The 18,643-nt window shown below is 44.5% G+C and overlaps 1 protein-coding gene across 2 annotated transcripts in view; it reads left to right on the forward strand.

Moving 5' to 3' along the window:
• The window catches only part of BLVRA (biliverdin reductase A), a 73,401-nt gene that overhangs the window by 31,836 nt on the left and 22,922 nt on the right, over positions 1-18,643 (forward strand). For both annotated transcript variants that reach the window (XM_073550034.1, XM_073550033.1), the window contains exons 4-5: positions 6,619-6,716; positions 8,011-8,118. In XM_073550034.1, the coding sequence (XP_073406135.1) occupies positions 6,619-6,716; positions 8,011-8,118 (206 nt within the window). The remainder of the gene's footprint in view (positions 1-6,618; positions 6,717-8,010; positions 8,119-18,643) is intronic.

Here is an 18,643-nt window from a genome sequence, read left to right on the forward strand (position 1 = left end):
CTGTCCACACATGCGGACAAGTCTTTTTCAGTAACAGTTTTACCCAGTGCTTTACAACTTAGTACATAGTTGCGGTATACATTTTATTTCCTCTGCCTAAGCGCATGACCTTACAATTATCTACATTAAATTTAAATTGCCATTTCTCAGCTCAAATATACGGCTTACATAAATCCTTCTGTAATAAATTATTCTCCTCTATGTTGATTACCCTGCAGAGTTTAGTATAATCTGAAAACATTGTAATTTTACTTTGTATGCCCCCTATAAGGCCATTAATAAATGTTAAAAGAAGAGGGGCTCATACTGAACCCTGTGGTACCCCACTTTTAACTGTGAGCCAATCTGAGTGTGCTCCATTTATAACTATCCTTTGTTTCCCATCACTGAGACAGTTGTTAACCCAGTTATACATTTTCACAAAGTCCCATTTTTTTTTTTTCATTTTATAAGCTAACCATTTGTGTAGCCCGGTACCTTTGAAAAGTCCATATAGACGGGTCCAGTCTGAAACTTACCACCTCATATCAGCTGATCAGATTAGTTTGACAAGACAGATCCTTCATAAACCCATGTTGATACTGGGTCATGAGGCTACTCTCTGAGATACTCCAGTATAGTATCTCTTAGAAAACCCTCCTGGATTTTACCCACAGTACAGGTTAAGCTTACTGGCCTATAATTTCCAGGCTCAGATTTTGTCCCTTTTTGAATATTGGCATCACATTTGCTATGTGGGAGTCCTGTGGTGCAATCAGTCATGTGATTTCCTTGTGCAAATACTGAAGACAAAAAGGAGTTAAGCATTTTAGCATTTCACCCAGTAATCTGGCATAAAAGCTTTGATAAATAAAAAGAGAGAGAAGCCAGCGCTGTCTATGGTCAGAACGCAATACATAAAGTGCATATGCACATATTGGTATCTTACTGTATTTCAAAGTGAGACATTTTAGCAAACAATTAATCAATTCTTTGAGCCACCCCGCCACGCCAAGGCATTCTCATATGGGGCAGTCCTACTCTGTGTTTTTTATATACGCTGTGCCATTACGGCCTCCGAAATGTATTAAAAGTAAAACCACATTAAATGCAAACTGAGCCTGAAGCGTTTGTTGGTTGTGGCTGACCACCACTGTTGTCGTACGCGCTGGGTTATGGATGCCATTCTCTCTGTATTCATTGTGATTGATCTAGCCTGTTGTACACACATACAGCAGCCCTGCCCTAGGCTTTGTTTGATTGTGCTCCTGTGTCTGGGCCTGTTTCACCCTTGCTGGTTCGGCAGTGTGGAGGTTGGACCTGAAATGTCTATGTCCGGACCTGGTCAACCTTTATCTGCGCTGGCCCTTTCTGGCGCCATGGGAGTGATTCAGAAACACTTCAGGTACAGTTTGCATTTAATGTGGTCTTGCTTTTAATACATTTAGGAGGCCATAATGGCACAGCGAATATAAAAAACGTAGAGTAGGACTGCCCCATATGAGAATGCCTTGATGTGGTGGGGTAGCTCAAAGAATTGATTAATTGTTTGCTAAAAGTCTCATTTTGAAATTCAGTTAGAAATCAATATGTGCATATGCACTTTGTGTATTGCGTTCTGACCATAGGCAGCGCTGGCTTCTCTTTTTTTTTTTTTTTTTTTTTTTTTTTTTTAAAGCTTTGATAAGTTTCAAAATTTAGGCGCAACTCGTTTTTGCACCTAAATTTTATGACATTTGGGATTTTTACTTCAGTTTTTCCCAGCTCTGCCAAAATGGTTTGAGCTGGGGTGGGACGAGGGCATGGCGATGACCACTTGCCAAATTCATGACGAGGGGCAGTGTTTGCTATGCCACAAATCTTACTCCAGCAAGTACTGGAGTCGGATTTGTGGCAATGTGCACACAGAGGTATACACCATTCTCCCGCTGCACCTGATTCATGAAGGGGTGCACGGCCCCTCATCAAGACTGGAATGAGCTTCACCATCTTGATGAATCCATTGCACACACCAATTAATATAATTCCCCCATGTCTCCATTTGCATTCACTCTAATAATAATAATAATAATAATAATAATCTTTATTTTTATATAGCGCTAACATATTCCGCAGCGCTTTACAGTTTGCACACACCATCATCACTGTCCCCGATGGGGCTCACAATCTAAATTCCCTATTATGTCTTTGGAATGTGGGAGGAAACCCACGCAAACACGGGGAGAACATACAAACTCCTTGCAGATGTTGTCCTTGGTGGGATTCGAACCCAGGACCACAGCTAACCACTGAGCCACCGTGCCGCCACTCTGAAATAAATCTGACCTAGAGCAACCCAGAATACAGAAATGAAGGTGTGAACTGATCCCAACCTGACCTATTGTACTTCATTATACGTGTGCTTTTTTCAGGTAAGTTGTGAAGCCAGTGGCATACCCTGATGCCAGTCTGCCAATTCTTGTGAAGAGCAGCTCCTTTATGTCAAGCTGACCAATCACCTTATTTATGTAGTGTACAGACAGGCGGTGTTCAGCGGGAGCAGCCAACTATCTCATGTGTATGGCGGGGTCCTAACCTTCCCCCAACTCCAGGGTATGAAACTGCCCAGTCCTTTTGTTCCTGTAGAGATAAGCCATCCATCATGGACTCTGGCAGCAGTTTTCTTCCCTCTTTCTGCTGAAAACACATTTACTTTCAGCTGAGCCAAGAGTGCACGTTTATAAGAGGTCGTAGAGTGAGAGCCTTCTGTTGAACGTGGGTTTGGCCAATAGCCTCCTAATGAATATGGCCGGCATTACTCGGATGAGTCATTGATTAATGCTGGATGCCTGCAGTGCACAAAGCAGGAAAAGCCACCGGTTATAACATCTGTTTAAGGTGTGAGTGTCATTATACAATTTAAAATGGACACTACAATGGTTGGTGAGGGTCCAGATCCCGAGACCCTCACCGATGACACAGAACACAGCTTTGGCATGCAGCATGCACACATCACTGTGTATGGGCTCAATAGTATGTCTATAAGACCATTCATCCTCCTGTGAGATGGAGTGTACGGACCCATACACTTATTATTGAGCTCATACACCACTCTATATGCGTACTGCACGCAACAGCTGTGCACCGTAGAGCAGTATTTTGTGCAGTCATTGGGGGGGAAGGTCTCAGGAATCGGACCCCCATCAGTCGAAAGTTGAGCTTCTGTTTCTAGCTTTTTATCCGCTGGTCTAATGAGCGGCTTTATCTGCTGGCTGCACTGCAGACTTTGAGCATTGGTCACTGTTCTTGCCAAGTATTGGATCCTCAGCATCTATATTAAATACTGACATTGCAACATAGCATAAAACACTGGGTGCCGCACAGTGTAACAGCCAGGCAACACTGCTATTCGGTATCCACTTACACTTTCCGTCCTTCCAGGCTATCAATCGTCCATTCTTTGTGAACATAGTTGAAGACTGATCTAATAAGAGATCACTTATATAGAATAGGGGGCAAAGTATTCTTTTTTAGCCTCAGTGCCGTTTAATGATTACACACATCAATGGCACAAATGTCTTAGGTCCTGATAGTTTGCTATACTGTATAAGTGTTGGTGAAATGTCTTCGCTCCTTGCCTAGTCACAGTTTTTGAAGCATACATGGTATACGGCCAAACCCCTGATGTATACACCATATATATATGACTGGAAGACATACCACTGCATATGTTACCTATAGGTCCCATGTACAATGTATACCATGATGCACTGCTCTGTAGGAAGACGCAGCAATCTGCCCTTTTCTATTCCGTAAAACAAGGTATACTAGTAAGAACATGTTCACACGTTCAGGATTTTACACCCGTATAGTTCCACTACTGATTTTGGCTTGCACATTAATAGCAAGTGTGTGTAATAATAATACTGCTTAGGACTTGTGGTACCACCTTTGGTTATATAGTCTTGTTTCCCAGTGAGAGCGAACATGCATACAAGTTGGTGGTATTACTGAGAAGCAGAATGAAAAACTATGCTATTATTTGCCCCCACTTGGTCCTTGGCAGCACAAGGTAGTGGCATAGTGAAACCCCACCCTAAAGTAGAGGTCAAAGACATTAATTTGCAGATCTGTGACAACTGTTATGATTGGGTCACCGAGGAGGAAAGCAAGACCAAGCTAAGCCACAGAAAACCAGAGAGGTTGATAACTAAGCGGAATGCAGACCCCTGATCCTATCCACACAACTAGCAGTAGCCGTGGAGCGCACCTACAATGATCTTAGACACCTCGACACAGCCGGAGAACTAAATAAGCCTAAAGCAAGAAAGGGGAAATCTAAACTGCCCCAGAGCAGACCCCAAAGGAATAGATAGCCCCAAACATATATTGTCGGTGAGACAAGATGAAAACACAAACGCAGGTAGGAAAATAGACTGAGCAAGCGATGGGGCCCACACTAACTAGACAGGACAGGAAAGGAAAGACTCTGCAATCACGCAAAAAACCCTGGAAAAAATGCCCAACACGTCTGATAGAAAAATACTGAAGTCACTAGACTTCGCCCACTATATCAGCACTCTGGTATATTCTGAAAGCAGAGTAAAAAGAGGCCAATCTAGTAAGGGACAAAAACAAACTGGCACAAGCAGTAACATAAGGATGGAAATTCAGCACAGCCCCAGCCGGAGCTGGCTGAACACACAAAACTGAAATAGACAAACCAGATCAAATGTGAACAATAGCAAAAGAACACTTAGCTTGAGCATGCGGGGACTGAGCTGGAAACTAAGACCTCAGGAGGCAGGAAAAAATCACCAGCAGGGATAGAGGGAGTCGGCTGTCTTAAATCCAGTCAGAAACCCCAGATCTCCAGTCATCCTCCTCATTATCAGGTGGCCTCTGTTAATTAGATCAGCTCCATTACCACCAGAGGGAGCCCGGAAAGAGAACTCGCGACCCCTCTGTCAATACAACCAGCTCCACTACCCTCACTAGTAACCAGAGGTAGGCCAGAAAGCGAATTCACAACAGACAACACTTCAGATTAATTATGTGGTTAGCTCGTTAAAAAATGTTGAAGAAAATGTCAGATATTGGTTCTAAAAGTAAATTACATTATTTATTGCTACAAATAGTTGCATCAAAATGATTCAACACCAGTTGCCAATTAAGTTTCCTTACAAAATGTCCAATCTATCTACTGTTTGCAGGAAACCAATGTTACAAGGACAATCGATAATCACAACTGATATCACGAGGTTTCTTCATACTCAGCCAAAAATTCCACTTTACTTGCTATTACAGTCTCAGAATTATTAAACCCCTTCATAACAAGCGTCTTTAGTACTTTGTAAAGCCCCATTGACTGTTATGACCTGTGGTAAACGTGATGCATAGCTAGACACCAGCTTCAGAAAGTCCATATAGTCAAAAGTAAGCATTACTCCCAAAGACAGAATGAACCTTGTTTGGAATAGAGATGGTATTCACACTTGTGGTGCACAATATCTGAATGAGTTCAAATGTGACATAAAGGTAGATTTGCTCTTACCACTTTGTGTGATATTTTCGTTGTGAGGCTCTAGATATCGTATATACAAAAAGAGCACCATTCAGCAGGTTATGAGCCTACGGCCACTACACACACAAAAATCTTTTTCAAAGTAGTCACCAGCTTATTGCAACTGTTCTGAAGAGTTTTATTATGGGGAATGGCGTTCACTAATATTTTTGGGCTCACTAATATTCTTCAAATCCCATCATTGATTTTCTATGGGGTTGAAGTCAGGCGATTGACAACCACTCTAGGATCTCCCAGGACTTCTGAAACCAAGGCTTGGCAGACTTTGAGGTATGTTTGATCATTGAACTGTTGGAGGGTCCAGTGATGCCCAACCTATTGCTTCCTCACAGAAGGGATGACTTTTTTTTTTTTTTTTTTTTTTTTTTTTTTTTTTTTTTTTTTTTTTAGGATTTCTTGATAATTTAATCTATTTGCCATCACATGCTACAGGAGGAAGCAAAGCAGCCCCAGACCATCACTGAGCCACCACTATGCTTCACTGTGGGGATAGTGTTTTTTTCTGCCATAGGTTTAACGTTTCCTCCTCCAGACATATCGCTAATCTAGATGTCTGAATAGTTCCAACCAGCAGAATTCCCAAACTTCTGTGGATTGTTTATATGGTTTTGAGGCGCATGATAGAGGGGACTTCTTAGAGCAGAGCTTTCTATTTTTATGTTGGAGTCCAGCCATGGAGATGCTCAGCATAGTTATTGTGCAAACAAAAACTCAATCCTTACGCCACCAGATCTTGCGGCAGGTCATTTGCAGTCACTTGAGTTTTTACCATCTGCCTTCCCAGTAGCATTTTGTGCAAAATTTTGAGACACCACTTATTATATTGTTTGTTTAAGTTGTTCCTGTTTCCTCGGGTAATTGCAAATAGTATGTAAATTTTTCACATAAATATAATTTGCAATGGGGGGGTTGATGATTTGGCTTTGTATAATAATAGTTTATATATTTTTTATTAAGTTTTTATTTTATAATTGTCATTACATGCTCATGTCGCTCATGATGGCCGTACAGCAAAGTAAAGCAATATGTTTATTACTTAACAGTAATCTTGTTTGTTTCATTTTTACTTTTTGAAGGAGTTTCCTGGAGGCCGGCAAGCATGTTCTTGTGGAGTATCCGATGGCCCTGTCTGCACAAACGGCACATGAGTTGTGGCAGTTGGCCGAGCAGAAAGGTAATCAGTGGATTAGTGTAACAATGCTCGCTGTCCTTCATAGTTTTATTTCTCAGTTTCATTAGTCATGAGATAAACATTTTAGTATTTTTTTTTTCTTTAATCCTATTGTTTCTGTGTTGACTAAACAAGTCAACACAGAACTACTAGGACAACTTATTCCTAAACTAAATGTTCAGCCTCGATCTAATAAACAAATCTATTCTCTCCTCCCGTGCTTGTTCAGTTCCAGCGGTGTCGGCATTCGCGGTCCTGGCGCTGTGAAGTGGAGGAATGCCCAGCGCCGAATCAGCGATAGTCACTGTCTCCACCTCCTGTCGAAATGAACATGAAGAGGAAGTCAAGAACAACTTCAGCCCTGACTTCCGCTTCATGTTCAGTTCGTACGAAGGCAGTGACAGTGACGCCAGTTCTGATTGGGCGCTGCGCATCACTTGTCGTTCCACCACATCACAGTCTTGGGACCATGATTGCTGACACAACTGGAACGGAGTCGGCACAGGAGGTGAGTATAGGTTTATTTATTTTGTCAGGGCCGAACATTTAGTTTACATTAAGAAGGAATTGTCCTAGTTGTGGACCAGCCCTTTTAAGGTAGCATTTCCTATATTTATGGATTATTAATGGACTTCACATTCTATTGTGGGAAGAAGACAGGTACTCTAGTGTAACATGCGCAGCATCTTTATAATACTGTATATACCTGGCTTATATACACTCAGACATTGTAATTCCATGCCTGTCCAATCATTAGCCCCATGACCTGACCAAACGGGACCACAGATCCGGATCATGCTGCTAGACCAAGCCTCCAGATTCACTGTAAAGTAAGGATCTTTGACATTTGGCACTAGATCACGCATCTATTCCAACCAGCACAAACGGGAAGAAGCCAGTCAGTCTACGAGTACCCCTGTTGCCAGGCTCAGCTCCATTGGCCATGACACCCATAATCACCACATCTATATAGAATGCCACACAACACTGCATGCAAGTGGGCTGATGAAATAGACTCCTGTCTCCAGACAGGCCCCATACACAGACCGGGGCCTTGTTGTAAATGTCACTGTTGGGTGTCATCCCCTGCGGTTGCAGTTTCGCAGACTCTGTGGTCTCTGGGCAATAAAGCACCCTACTGGGCAGGGACTCTTATTGAGAAGGGTCTCTCTGGAGTGGGCTCATACAGTTTTGTAAAATTAATAAGAAATGAATCTGCTTTTTCACATAACAGGTCTGATATGTAGTTTTAATGTGGGATTAGGATTAACTGTTTTTCCTTTACTGTGTCCTGCAGGTAAAGTCTTACATGTGGAACATATTGAGCTTCTTACTGAAGAATTCAAGCAGCTAAAAAGAGAAGTAGAAGGCAAAGAACTGGTTGAGGGCATCCTGCATTTCACTGGTAAGGCCTGTTTCACACTTCAGTTTTTTGACGTCAGTCAAAATCCGCCAGAGTGTGAAAAAATGGATCCGTTTCCATTGTGCCGCAAACGGATGACACAGGATCCGTTTTTAGCTGTTTTTTTTGCTGAAATTTAAAGTGACATGACTCTGGAAAAGGAGAGAGAGAGACTGACTCACTCTGAGGGCGTGCTCAGTGGTATGTTTAATTTTGTAGTCAGCGCGCTTTTTGAAGACTGTCTGCAAAGTTGCATATATAGTGTTTTAAATAAAATGACACCAGAGATCGCAGTATGCTGCGCACTTGCTGACTCCAGCGCCATTTTACTGAAGTAACGTACTACAACGTCAACATAGCAGTGCACATGCTTCGGCCATAGGGATAATGGCGATGTCCGCCGTGTGCGCACTGCAACTTTGACGTTGTAGTAAAATGCTTCAATATTATGGTGCTGGAGTCCACGCGTCCACATCCCCTGATATCCTGCTCCATTTTGTTAAAGACCCTATGTATGCGCACGCGCTGACTCCAGTGCCACACTGAGCAGACGCTGCCCATCCCGGCTTCGTACAGAAGGAGATAAGGATCTGTGAATATTTGGTGCAGTTTTCCCCACATTGGGAGACGTGAGGGGACTTTATGCAGCAACTTGAGGGTAAATTGCTGTGAACCAGGATTCAGGGTTAGCCGTTAATTTCACACCAAGGTAATAAAGTTGATTTGTGGCTCACTGAGGGAGAAAGTTTTTTGTTAATTGTGCTATTATAGGAGCAGGATGGGAGATATTCAGGGCTTGAAGTTTTGATTGGTTAACCTCTAGGCCAGATATTTGTTTGAAACTAGATTTTAAGTAGGACGGGAAGCGAGGTGAGTAAAAGCATAATGTCATCTGAAAAGATTAGTTTATGAGAGATCGATGCAATTTCTATTCCTGGGATATTTGGGTTGAGGTGAAGGCTGACTGTTAGGTGTTCCATTGCAAGTAGGAAGAGTAGTGGGGAGAAGGGACAAGATTAGTGTGTGCCCCTCTTGATGGAAAAGGCATTATCAAAAACATTTCTAGTGTACTTGATCTGTGGGGGTGACTGTATAGGGTGTAAATTCACTATTGGAAATAGTCAGGGCCGTTCCATCTCTGCAGCACCGCAAATAAGTTGGTCCATGAGATGAGTCAAAAGCTTCTTTTTTAATGTTGAGAGACAATGCATTGCATCTAATTTGCATTACTTTCATGGTACAAAAGATGAGAAAGCTTGTATAATAATTGTCATGGTTTGAACAGGGTTCTTGCCCTGCACTCACAGGGTTAAATGTACGTGGCCTCTTTCTGGATCTGGGAGGGGTATTTATACTCACTCTTTACCAGGGTTCTCTGTCAGCTATACTGTTGTTCTGGCTGTGTGTCTGACCCCCCTGGTGTGCGTGTGCACTGCATTGCTTGTTTGCTTCCCTTGTATGACCCGGTCTGTCCCCTCACTCTGTACTCTGTCTCTTGTTTTGGTACTATTGTCTTCTCCGGTTCTGACCGCCTGGCTTGGCTATCGTTACTCCGTTACAATTTGTCTATTGCCCGTTCTGGTTTCTGATCTATTGCTACGTCCTGACTATCCATTCTCTCTAACCCTTTGGTACTGTCGTGCTTTGACCCTGGCTTGATCTGGTTTCTGTCTCTGTCTGTGTCCCTTGGTAACACTGTCCAGTAGTTACCCTTTTAGGAGTTTTCCTCAGCTCCTAGCTCTCTGGAGTTTAGACAACGCCCTCAGCAGTCACATGCATCAGGTCCTGTGAGCCTGGAGCATGTATCGTCACCACTGCTGCCCCGCTCCACAGGTATCTTTGTGCGCAGTGTTTGTACTCAGGACACGCGCACTGGCTCAGTGAGCAAGTGCCGTGCGGTGTTCCTGACAATAATTACCTGAAACTTGTCTAGGAGGTGCGAAACCTACTTGGTCTTTAAGTATTAGGCTGCCCAGCTCGGAGTTCTAGCGTAAATCTTAGCCCAACGCGTGATGTGTTGAGGTCTGTATTAATTAAGGAAATAAGCTTATAGTTTGCCCGTAAAGTATGGTCTAAATTTGGTTGGGTCTCATTGATGCTGAGGATATTAAGGAGGTTGTACCTGGTTTCTGCCCATCTAAGGGATTTAAAATGATTTATGAGGTGTAAGATGAGTGGATGCATTAACTTGATTTTATTGTATTTTTTTAATTCAGACATAAAGTTTATTAGGAAATTAGAGGATGAAGCAGGATAAAGTACACTTACACTACAGCATATACAGTGGCATGTAAAAGTTTGGGCACCCCTGATCAAATTTACTGTTGTGAACACTTCAGCAAGTTGAAGATGAAATGATCTCTAAAAGGCTTAAAGTTGAAGATGACACATTTCCTTTGCATTTTAGGCAAAACATATGTATATTGTCATTTTTTTAAATTTTAAAAATTACAAAAAGGAAAATGGGCCAATGCAAAAGTTTGGGCACCCTGCATGGCTAGTACCCCTTTTTGAAAGTATTGCAGATTGTAAACGGTTTTTTCCCTTCACCCATGACAGCACCACATGAGAGAGGGATCCGCCCCGCCAGGACAGGAACCTACTGAAACATAAGGGGCGGCACCTCTCCCCTGCTTCAGTTGGGTTCCTGTCCTGGAAAGGAATCCCTCTGACAGCGGCGGCGCCTGTCAGGATGAAAGACCCAGGGCCGTCCCGGCGTTTAAATTGCAGGGCTTACTTACCTGCGACGCCGGCCGTCGGCAGCTGGTAGCGCAGTCCCCGGGGTGTTGCCTGATCCGGGCCCCGGGTTCGTGCGGGCACGTCCTGATGTCCTCCCTTCGGAGGTTCCTCCACGTGCTGCCCTCCCCCTGCGCGCGCGCCCGTCCTTCGTCTGCTTGCAGGGGAAGCCGGGGGCGGAGATCGGCGTCCGACGTCAGCGGCGCAGAGGATTCTGGGAGCGCGACCGCTGACGTCATCGGGACGCGACGATCATGGCGCCGGGCGCGACGCCGGCCAGGAGAAGCGGCTGGCGGTCGCGGGGGGAGGGGTAATGAGGGGCACTCACTTTAAAGAAGGAGCAGAAGCGGCTGCAGGGGTGACAATGGCGTCTCAGGAGGATCGCTCACCGTCCCCATTGTCTCTGCCCCCTTCACAAGCTTCGGGTCGCAAGAGCCGCTCGAGCGGCAAAAGCAGCAGCCGTCCAAGTCACCGATCGAGGGATTCCTCGAGGTCAAAAGATCGCAGAACGCACGCTCCTTCGCAGCCCCAGAGCCCGGTATCGGTCTTTCCTGGGTGGTGAGTGATCTCCGTGAAAGTAGACAATGTTGTAATAGGGCTTCCTATGTCTTTTCCTTTTTTAGGGAGGCAAAAAAGCTACATGCAAAAAGAAAAATAAAGTATGTGCCATATGCCACAGCCCTTTAGCAAAGGACTACCAAAAGGACTTATGTGTCAGCTGTATCCAGCGGACTATGGCTGAAGAGGCACCGAGCCTGGCAACAAACCTCAGATCAATAATTAAGTCGGAGGTACAGGGCTCACTTAAAAAATTATTAAAAAAGAAAAGTAAGAGTAGGAAAGCCTCCCCGAGTTCCTCGTCAGGCTCCTCCTCTTCGGAGTACCAAGTTGAGCGCGGGTCGTCTTCATCCTCAGACAGTGATACGGGGGGCAGACCTTGCTTTCCCGTGGAAGATACGGACGCCCTCCTTAAAGCCATCAGGTCCACTATGGGCCTACAGGAGGAGAAAGTAGAGAGATCACTGGAGGATGTGATGTTTGGCGGCCTACAAGAAAGAAAAAAGCGTACCTTCCCGGTCAATGACAAAATTCAGGCCCTAATCGAGAGAGAGTGGAAGAAACCGGAGAAGTCAGGTAGCCTTCCCTCCTCTTCAAAGCGAAGATACCCCTTTGAGGCTAAGGACATGGACATCTGGGACAAGGTCCCAAAGATTGACGCCGCAGTGTCTAGGTCTTCCAAGAAGTCGGCCCTGCCCCTGGAGGATTCAGGGGTTTTGAGAGATCCCTTGGATAAAAAAGCGGCTCATACCTAAGGTACACTTGGGAGGCAGCGGCAGGGGGTCTGAAACCAGCAATAGCCGGCACCTGCACAGCCCGGTCATTAATGGTCTGGTTGCAACAACTGGAAGAAAAATTGGTCTCCAAAATGCCAAGGGAGAAAATTTTAGGTGAAATGTACCTACTACACGGAGCTGCCGCCTTCTTGGCGGACACCTCCGCCGACTCGATGAGGTTAACAGCAAGAGCAGCGGGGCTGTCGAATGCCGCAAGACGGGCGTTATGGCTCAAAGGCTGCCCTGGGGACATTCAATCTAAGGCAAAATTATGCTCATTACCATGTGATGGGCAGTTCTTGTTTGGAAAAGACCTGGATGACATCCTAGAAAAAGCCGGTGATAAAAAGAAGGGCTTCCCCAGTTTCATGGGTGATCAAAGGAGACCGCCCTTTCGGAGGGGAAGGTTCAATCGAGGCCGTCCCCCCGGGAGAACGGAAAAGGTGGGACGACAAGAGGAAGAAAGAACCAGGGTTTATGTTTGGGGGAAATACCTCAACCGCCAAAAAATCCCCGCAATGACACCAGCCCTCCTGTGGGGGGAAGATTGAGGCTCTTTTCCCAAGAATGGGAGAAAATATCGGCCAACAATTGGATCCTAAAAATTATAAAGAATGGCCTAAAAATCCCCTTCTTCCAGTATCCAAGAGCTTCATTTGTGGTGACCCCCGTCAGGAAGGAACCAGGAGAGCAATCAGCCTTAGAAACAGAAATCTTAGGGCTATTGGAGAAACAAGTTCTGGTAGAGGTCCCGGAAGATCAAGAAAGAAAGGGGTTCTATTCTCCCCTCTTCCTAATAAAAAAACCCGACCTTTCCTTCAGAACGATAATAAATCTCAGGCGCCTCAATCAATGGATCAAGAACCAAACATTCAAAATGGAATCAGTGACTTCGGCCATAAAGCTGTTACACCACAACTGCTTCATGGCCGTAATCGATTTGAAGGATGCCTATTACCATATCCCGATGCACCAAGAGTACCAAAAATACCTGAGGGTAGCCCTATACAGCCAGGGCGACCTCAGGCATTTTCAATTCACAGCTCTTCCGTTTGGCATCTCCATAGCGCCAAGGATTTTTACAAAAGTAATAGCGGAAATGACAGCTTTCCTTCGAATCCACAATGTGATTATGGTGCCTTACTTGGACGATTTTCTGGTCATTGGCAATTCAGAACATCACTGCGCACATCAGGTAGAGAAGATAACAGAGACCCTGCAAAGACTGGGTTGGATGGTAAACTTAAAAAAATCAAAACTTCAACCCCTAAGGAAACAAACGTTTCTAGGTTTCGTCTTGGACTCCGACCGTCAAGTTTGTCTCTTGCCAGAGAAAAAACTAGAGAAGGTGAGAGAAATGACCCTTACGGCAATACAGCATCCTCACATGACCCTAAGAAGGGCAATGTCCCTGTTGGGCACGCTAACAGCCTGTATCCCAGCGGTCAACTGGGCACAGTATCATACCCGACAACTGCAGGCGGAAATCTTGTCAGCCCAGAGACGATTGAAAGGGCATTTAGAAGGGAAGCTGGAACTTTCCGAAAGGGTGAAAGACTCTCTCACTTGGTGGCTAGACGACACAAATTTAACAGGGGGAATTTTGTGGCACAGGCCCGTGTCCGATGTAATATTGACGGACGCAAGCTCCTCGGGATGGGGGGCACACCTGAGAGAACATATGGCCCAAGGGTCCTGGGGTCACATAGAGCAGAAAGCTTCCTCCAACTTAAGAGAGTTGAGAGCGATAAACAGGGCCCTAGAGGCATTCATTCCCAGGTTACAGGGTCAAAACATCCGAATTATGTCAGACAACAGGGTGGCAGTGGCGTATGTCAACCACCAGGGAGGGACAAGGTCAAACTCCCTAATGGACGAAGCCAAAAGAATCTTCCTCAAAGCAGAGCAACACCTAGCCTCCCTAACAGCCCTGCATATCAAAGGGACAGAAAATGTTCAAGCCGACTTTTTAAGCCGCAACAAGTTAAAACAGGGAGAGTGGGCCTTGAATCGTGTAATATTCCAGAAGATAGTACAGTTATCGGGGCAGCCAGTAATCGACCTCTTTGCCACCAAAAGCAATCGGCAAGTGAGAAGGTTCTGCTCATTAAACCCAGGGGAAAACCCGTGGGCAGTGGACGCTCTACAAATCCCTTGGCTGTTCAAGCTGAGCTATGCCTTTCCCCCAGTAGCGTTAATCCCGGCAGTAGTAAAAAAGATAAGAGACGAGCAAGCCAGAGTAATCCATATAGCCCCGTTCTGGCCGAAAAGACCATGGTTTTCTCTACTACAAATGATGTCTCTCTCGGACCCGTGGGTACTGCCAGAGATTCCAGATTTGTTAGCTCAGGGGCCGATATTCCACAAACAAGTCAAGGGGCTCCATCTGACGGAGTGGAATTTGAGAGGTCACTTTTGAGAGATAAAGGATTTTCCCCGGGGTTGGTGACTACTCTAATGAAAAGTAGAAAACCAATAACAACCAACATATATGGCAGAACGTGGAAAAAATTCCTACAATTCCTGGGAAAACCGTTAGGTCAAGAACCCCCAATCGAGTCCATCTTGGAGTTCTTGCAGGCAGGCCTACAGCTAGGCCTGGTGGTTAATACCCTCAAAGTGCAGGTTTCAGCGCTGGGTGCATTATACAATTGCAATATAGCGGCAAACAGATGGGTAGCCAGGTTTATAAAATCTTGCCACAGATCTAGGCCAGTTTTCTTACCAAAAATAGCTCCATGGAATCTAAATCTGGTGCTGGAAGCCCTCACGAAAGAGCCGTTTGAACCCATACAGCAGATTTCAACTAAAAATCTCACTCTAAAAACCATCATTTTGGTAGCTCTAACGTCGGCACGTAGAGTCAGTGACTTACAGGCCCTTTCAGTCAACCCACCATATACCCAGATATACCAGGATAGGGTGGTTATGAGAACAGACCCTGCTTACTTGCCGAAAGTAGTAACTAACTTTCACCGAAACCAAGTGATTGTCCTCCCTTCCTTTTGCGAGAATCCGAAAAACCCAGGGGAGGAAAAGTTTCATAGCCTAGATGTTAAAAGAACCCTAGTAGAGTATATGTCTATAACCAGCCAGTGGAGGAGGTCCCAGTCCCTATTTGTAGCCTTCCAGGGTGCTAGGAAAGGTTATGGAGTGTCAAAGGGGACTATTGCCCGATGAATTAGGGAGGCCATTAGTGTAGCCTATTCAGCTAGTGGCGTCCCGGTTCCTGACGGCATCAAGGCTCATTCCACCAGAGCCGTGGCGACCTCCTGGGCTGAGAAAGCAGAGGTATCAATAGAGCAAATTTGTAAGGCCGCTACCTGGGCCTCACCCTCAACTTTCTTTAGACACTATAGACTAAATCTGTCCTCCTCTGCTGACTTGACCTTTGGTAGAAGGGTGCTGCAAGCGGTGGTCCCTCCCTAAGGTGTTCGAAGTCTCCAGAATCTCTCATGTGGTGCTGTCATGGGTGAAGGGAAAACCACCATGGTTACTTACCGGTAGCCGGTTTTTCCGGAACCCATGACAGCACCCGTACATTCTCCCCCTTTTTCACCGTTTGGGTGTGCACAATAGTCGGGTGTATTTGTGTGATGTGGTGTTGGATAAAAATGTAACTAACCGGGGAGTCCTCTCAAATGCTCTGTAATCCAACTGAAGCGGGGGAGAGGTGCCGCCCCTTATGTTTCAGTAGGTTCCTGTCCTGGCGGGGCGGATCCCTCTCTCATGTGGTGCTGTCATGGGTGAAGGGAAAACCACCATGGTTACTTACCGGTAGCCGGTTTTTCCGGAACCCATGACAGCACCCGTACATTCCCCCCCTTTTTCACCGTTTGGGTGTGCACAATAGTCGGGTGTATTTGTGTGATGTAGTGTTGGATAAAAATGTAACTAACCGGGGAGTCCTCTCAAATGCTCTGTAATCCAGCTGAAGCGGGGGAGAGGTGCCGCCCCTTATGTTTCAGTAGGTTCCTGTCCTGGCGGGGCGGATCCCTCTCTCATGTGGTGCTGTCATGGGTTCCGGAAAAACCGGCTACCGGTAAGTAACCATGGTGGTTTCTATCCAGCCAAGAATCTGTTAATTTTTGTTTGAGGGATTTTCATTCATTCTTCCTTGGAATATTCTTCCAGTTCAGTGAGATTCCTGGGTCATCTTGCATGCACTGCTATTTTGAGGTCTAGCAACAAAATTTCAATGGTTTTCAGATCAGGCGACTGTGAGGGCGATTCTAAAATCTTCAGCTTGTACCTTTTGAGGTAGTCTATTGTGGATTTTGACGTGTGTTTAGGATCATTATCCATATGTTGAGGCCATCCTATTTTCAACTTCAGCTTTTCTACAGGTTGTGTTATGTTTGCATCAAGGATTTGTTGAAATTTCATTGAATCCATTCTTCCCACTACCCGTGAAATGTTCCCCTTACCATCGGCTGCAACACCACTCCAATCCATGATTGATCAACCCCCCTGCTTAATGGTTGGCAAGATGTTCTTTTCATGAAATTCTGTGCCCTTTTTTCTCCACACATACCTTATCATTGTGGCCAAATGGTTTATTTTAACCTCATCTTTCCACAGGACTTGTTTCCAAAATGCATCAGGTTGTTTAGATGTTTTACATACTTCAGACACTGAATTTTATGATTTGGATGCAGGAGAGGTTTTCTTCTGATGACTTCCATGAAGGTCATATTTGTGCAGGTGTCTCTGAACAGTAGAACAAAGTACCACAACTCCAGAGACTGCAAAATCTTTCTGAAGGTCTTTTGCAGTCAAGCAGGTGTTGATTTGCCTCTCTAGCTATCAAACGAGCAGCCATCACGGAAATGTTGCTTGGTCTTCCAGACCTTATCTTAACCTCCAATGTTCCTCTTAACTGTCATTTCTTAATTGCATTTTAAACTGAGGGGAAGGGCAACTTGAAAACTTTTCGCTATCTTCTTATAGCCTTCTACTGCTTTGTGGGCCTCTACCCTTTTCATTTTCAGAGTGTTAGACAGCTGCTTAGAAGAACCCATGGCTGCTGTTTTTTGGCACAAGGTTAGAGGATGCTGGATTTTTATAAATCTGGGAAATTTGCATCACCTGGCCTTTCCTAACGATGATGGTGAACAAGCTATAACCCTAACAGGCTAATTAAGGTCTGAAACCTTGGTCAAAGTTATGTGTGCACACAAATTTCCAAGGGTGCCCAAACTTTTGCATTGGCCCATTTTCCTTTTTGTATTTTTTTCAAATGTAAAAGTTGACAATATTTTTTTTTTTTTTTTTGCCTAAAATACAAAGGGTATTTGTCATCTTTAACATTAGCCCTTTTATCTATTATTTATGCTTTACTTATGTAGCGCTATCTTATTTGCAGCGCTTTGCATACATTGTCATCAGTGTCCCCATTGGGGCTCACAATCTAAATTCCCTATCAGTATGTCTTTGGAGTGTGGGAGGAAACCCATGCAAACACGGGGAGAACATACAAACTCCTTGCAGATGTTGTCCCTGGTGGGATTTGAACCCAGGACCCCCAGCGCTGCCAGGCTTTTAGAGATCATTTCATCTTCAAATCGATTAGCTGTTCACAATAACAGCAATTTTGACCAGGGGTGCCAAAACTTTTACATGCCACTGTGAAGGAGACATCATATACAGTGAATCTCTAGGATAGATCAGTATACAAAGAAGATGCCAAAAGTATATCAACCTATCATATGCAGTGCACAGAAGTTTTGCACGATGAGGTTGTATATGAAACAGATCTAAGTACAAACAAATCCAACAATGGCACAAGAGAAAAAAATCATCTGCTTCTGTTGTGATCCTGTCCAGGGTCCAAGGCCCCCAAGAAATGGATATGACAAAGGGCCAATCCAAAGGAAATGTAGTCTAGGCAGTCAGGGTTAACTCGATTTATCTACCCCACATTTTGATACTTAGCTGGCTGGGGCAAATAGAATTTTTTTTTTTTTTTTAAGCAAGGGAAAGATTTTCTGCTGATTTCCATTGAGAAATTCTGGTTGTTCTTCTCTTCTATGAGACAGCCAATGCCTAGCCACACACTTCCGAGCAATAAACAAGCCTATCTGATGTCGCTCAGTACTGTTCAAGGCAGGTCCTGACCTTTTTACTCATACAAATAAAAGAATGTTATTGGATTGTTAGAAAAAAACATATTTTTTAGGGTCAAATACTTTAAGGGGGATCAAAAGTGGCCAGCTTTTGCTCTTACAACATTGGCATTATGCCCTTGAGTATTCTGCTTTTTTTTTTTTTTTTTAAATCTGCCATATGGTGTCAGAGATATGGTCCTATTTTTTTTATTGATCATTTTTATGGTGTTTACAAGGGGACATGGCTCACAGGATTTCCTGGGGGGTGTGGCTCTTAGCACCTCTGCATAATTACCCTGTGAGCCAGGCCCCCTTGTAAAGACCATAAACATTAGCATAAAGAGGCCCATA

This window comes from Dendrobates tinctorius, unplaced genomic scaffold (assembly GCF_039654945.1).
Source record: "Dendrobates tinctorius isolate UK_male_01 unplaced genomic scaffold, ASM3965494v1 ptg000162l, whole genome shotgun sequence".
In the NCBI taxonomy this organism is placed as follows: domain Eukaryota; kingdom Metazoa; phylum Chordata; class Amphibia; order Anura; family Dendrobatidae; genus Dendrobates; species Dendrobates tinctorius.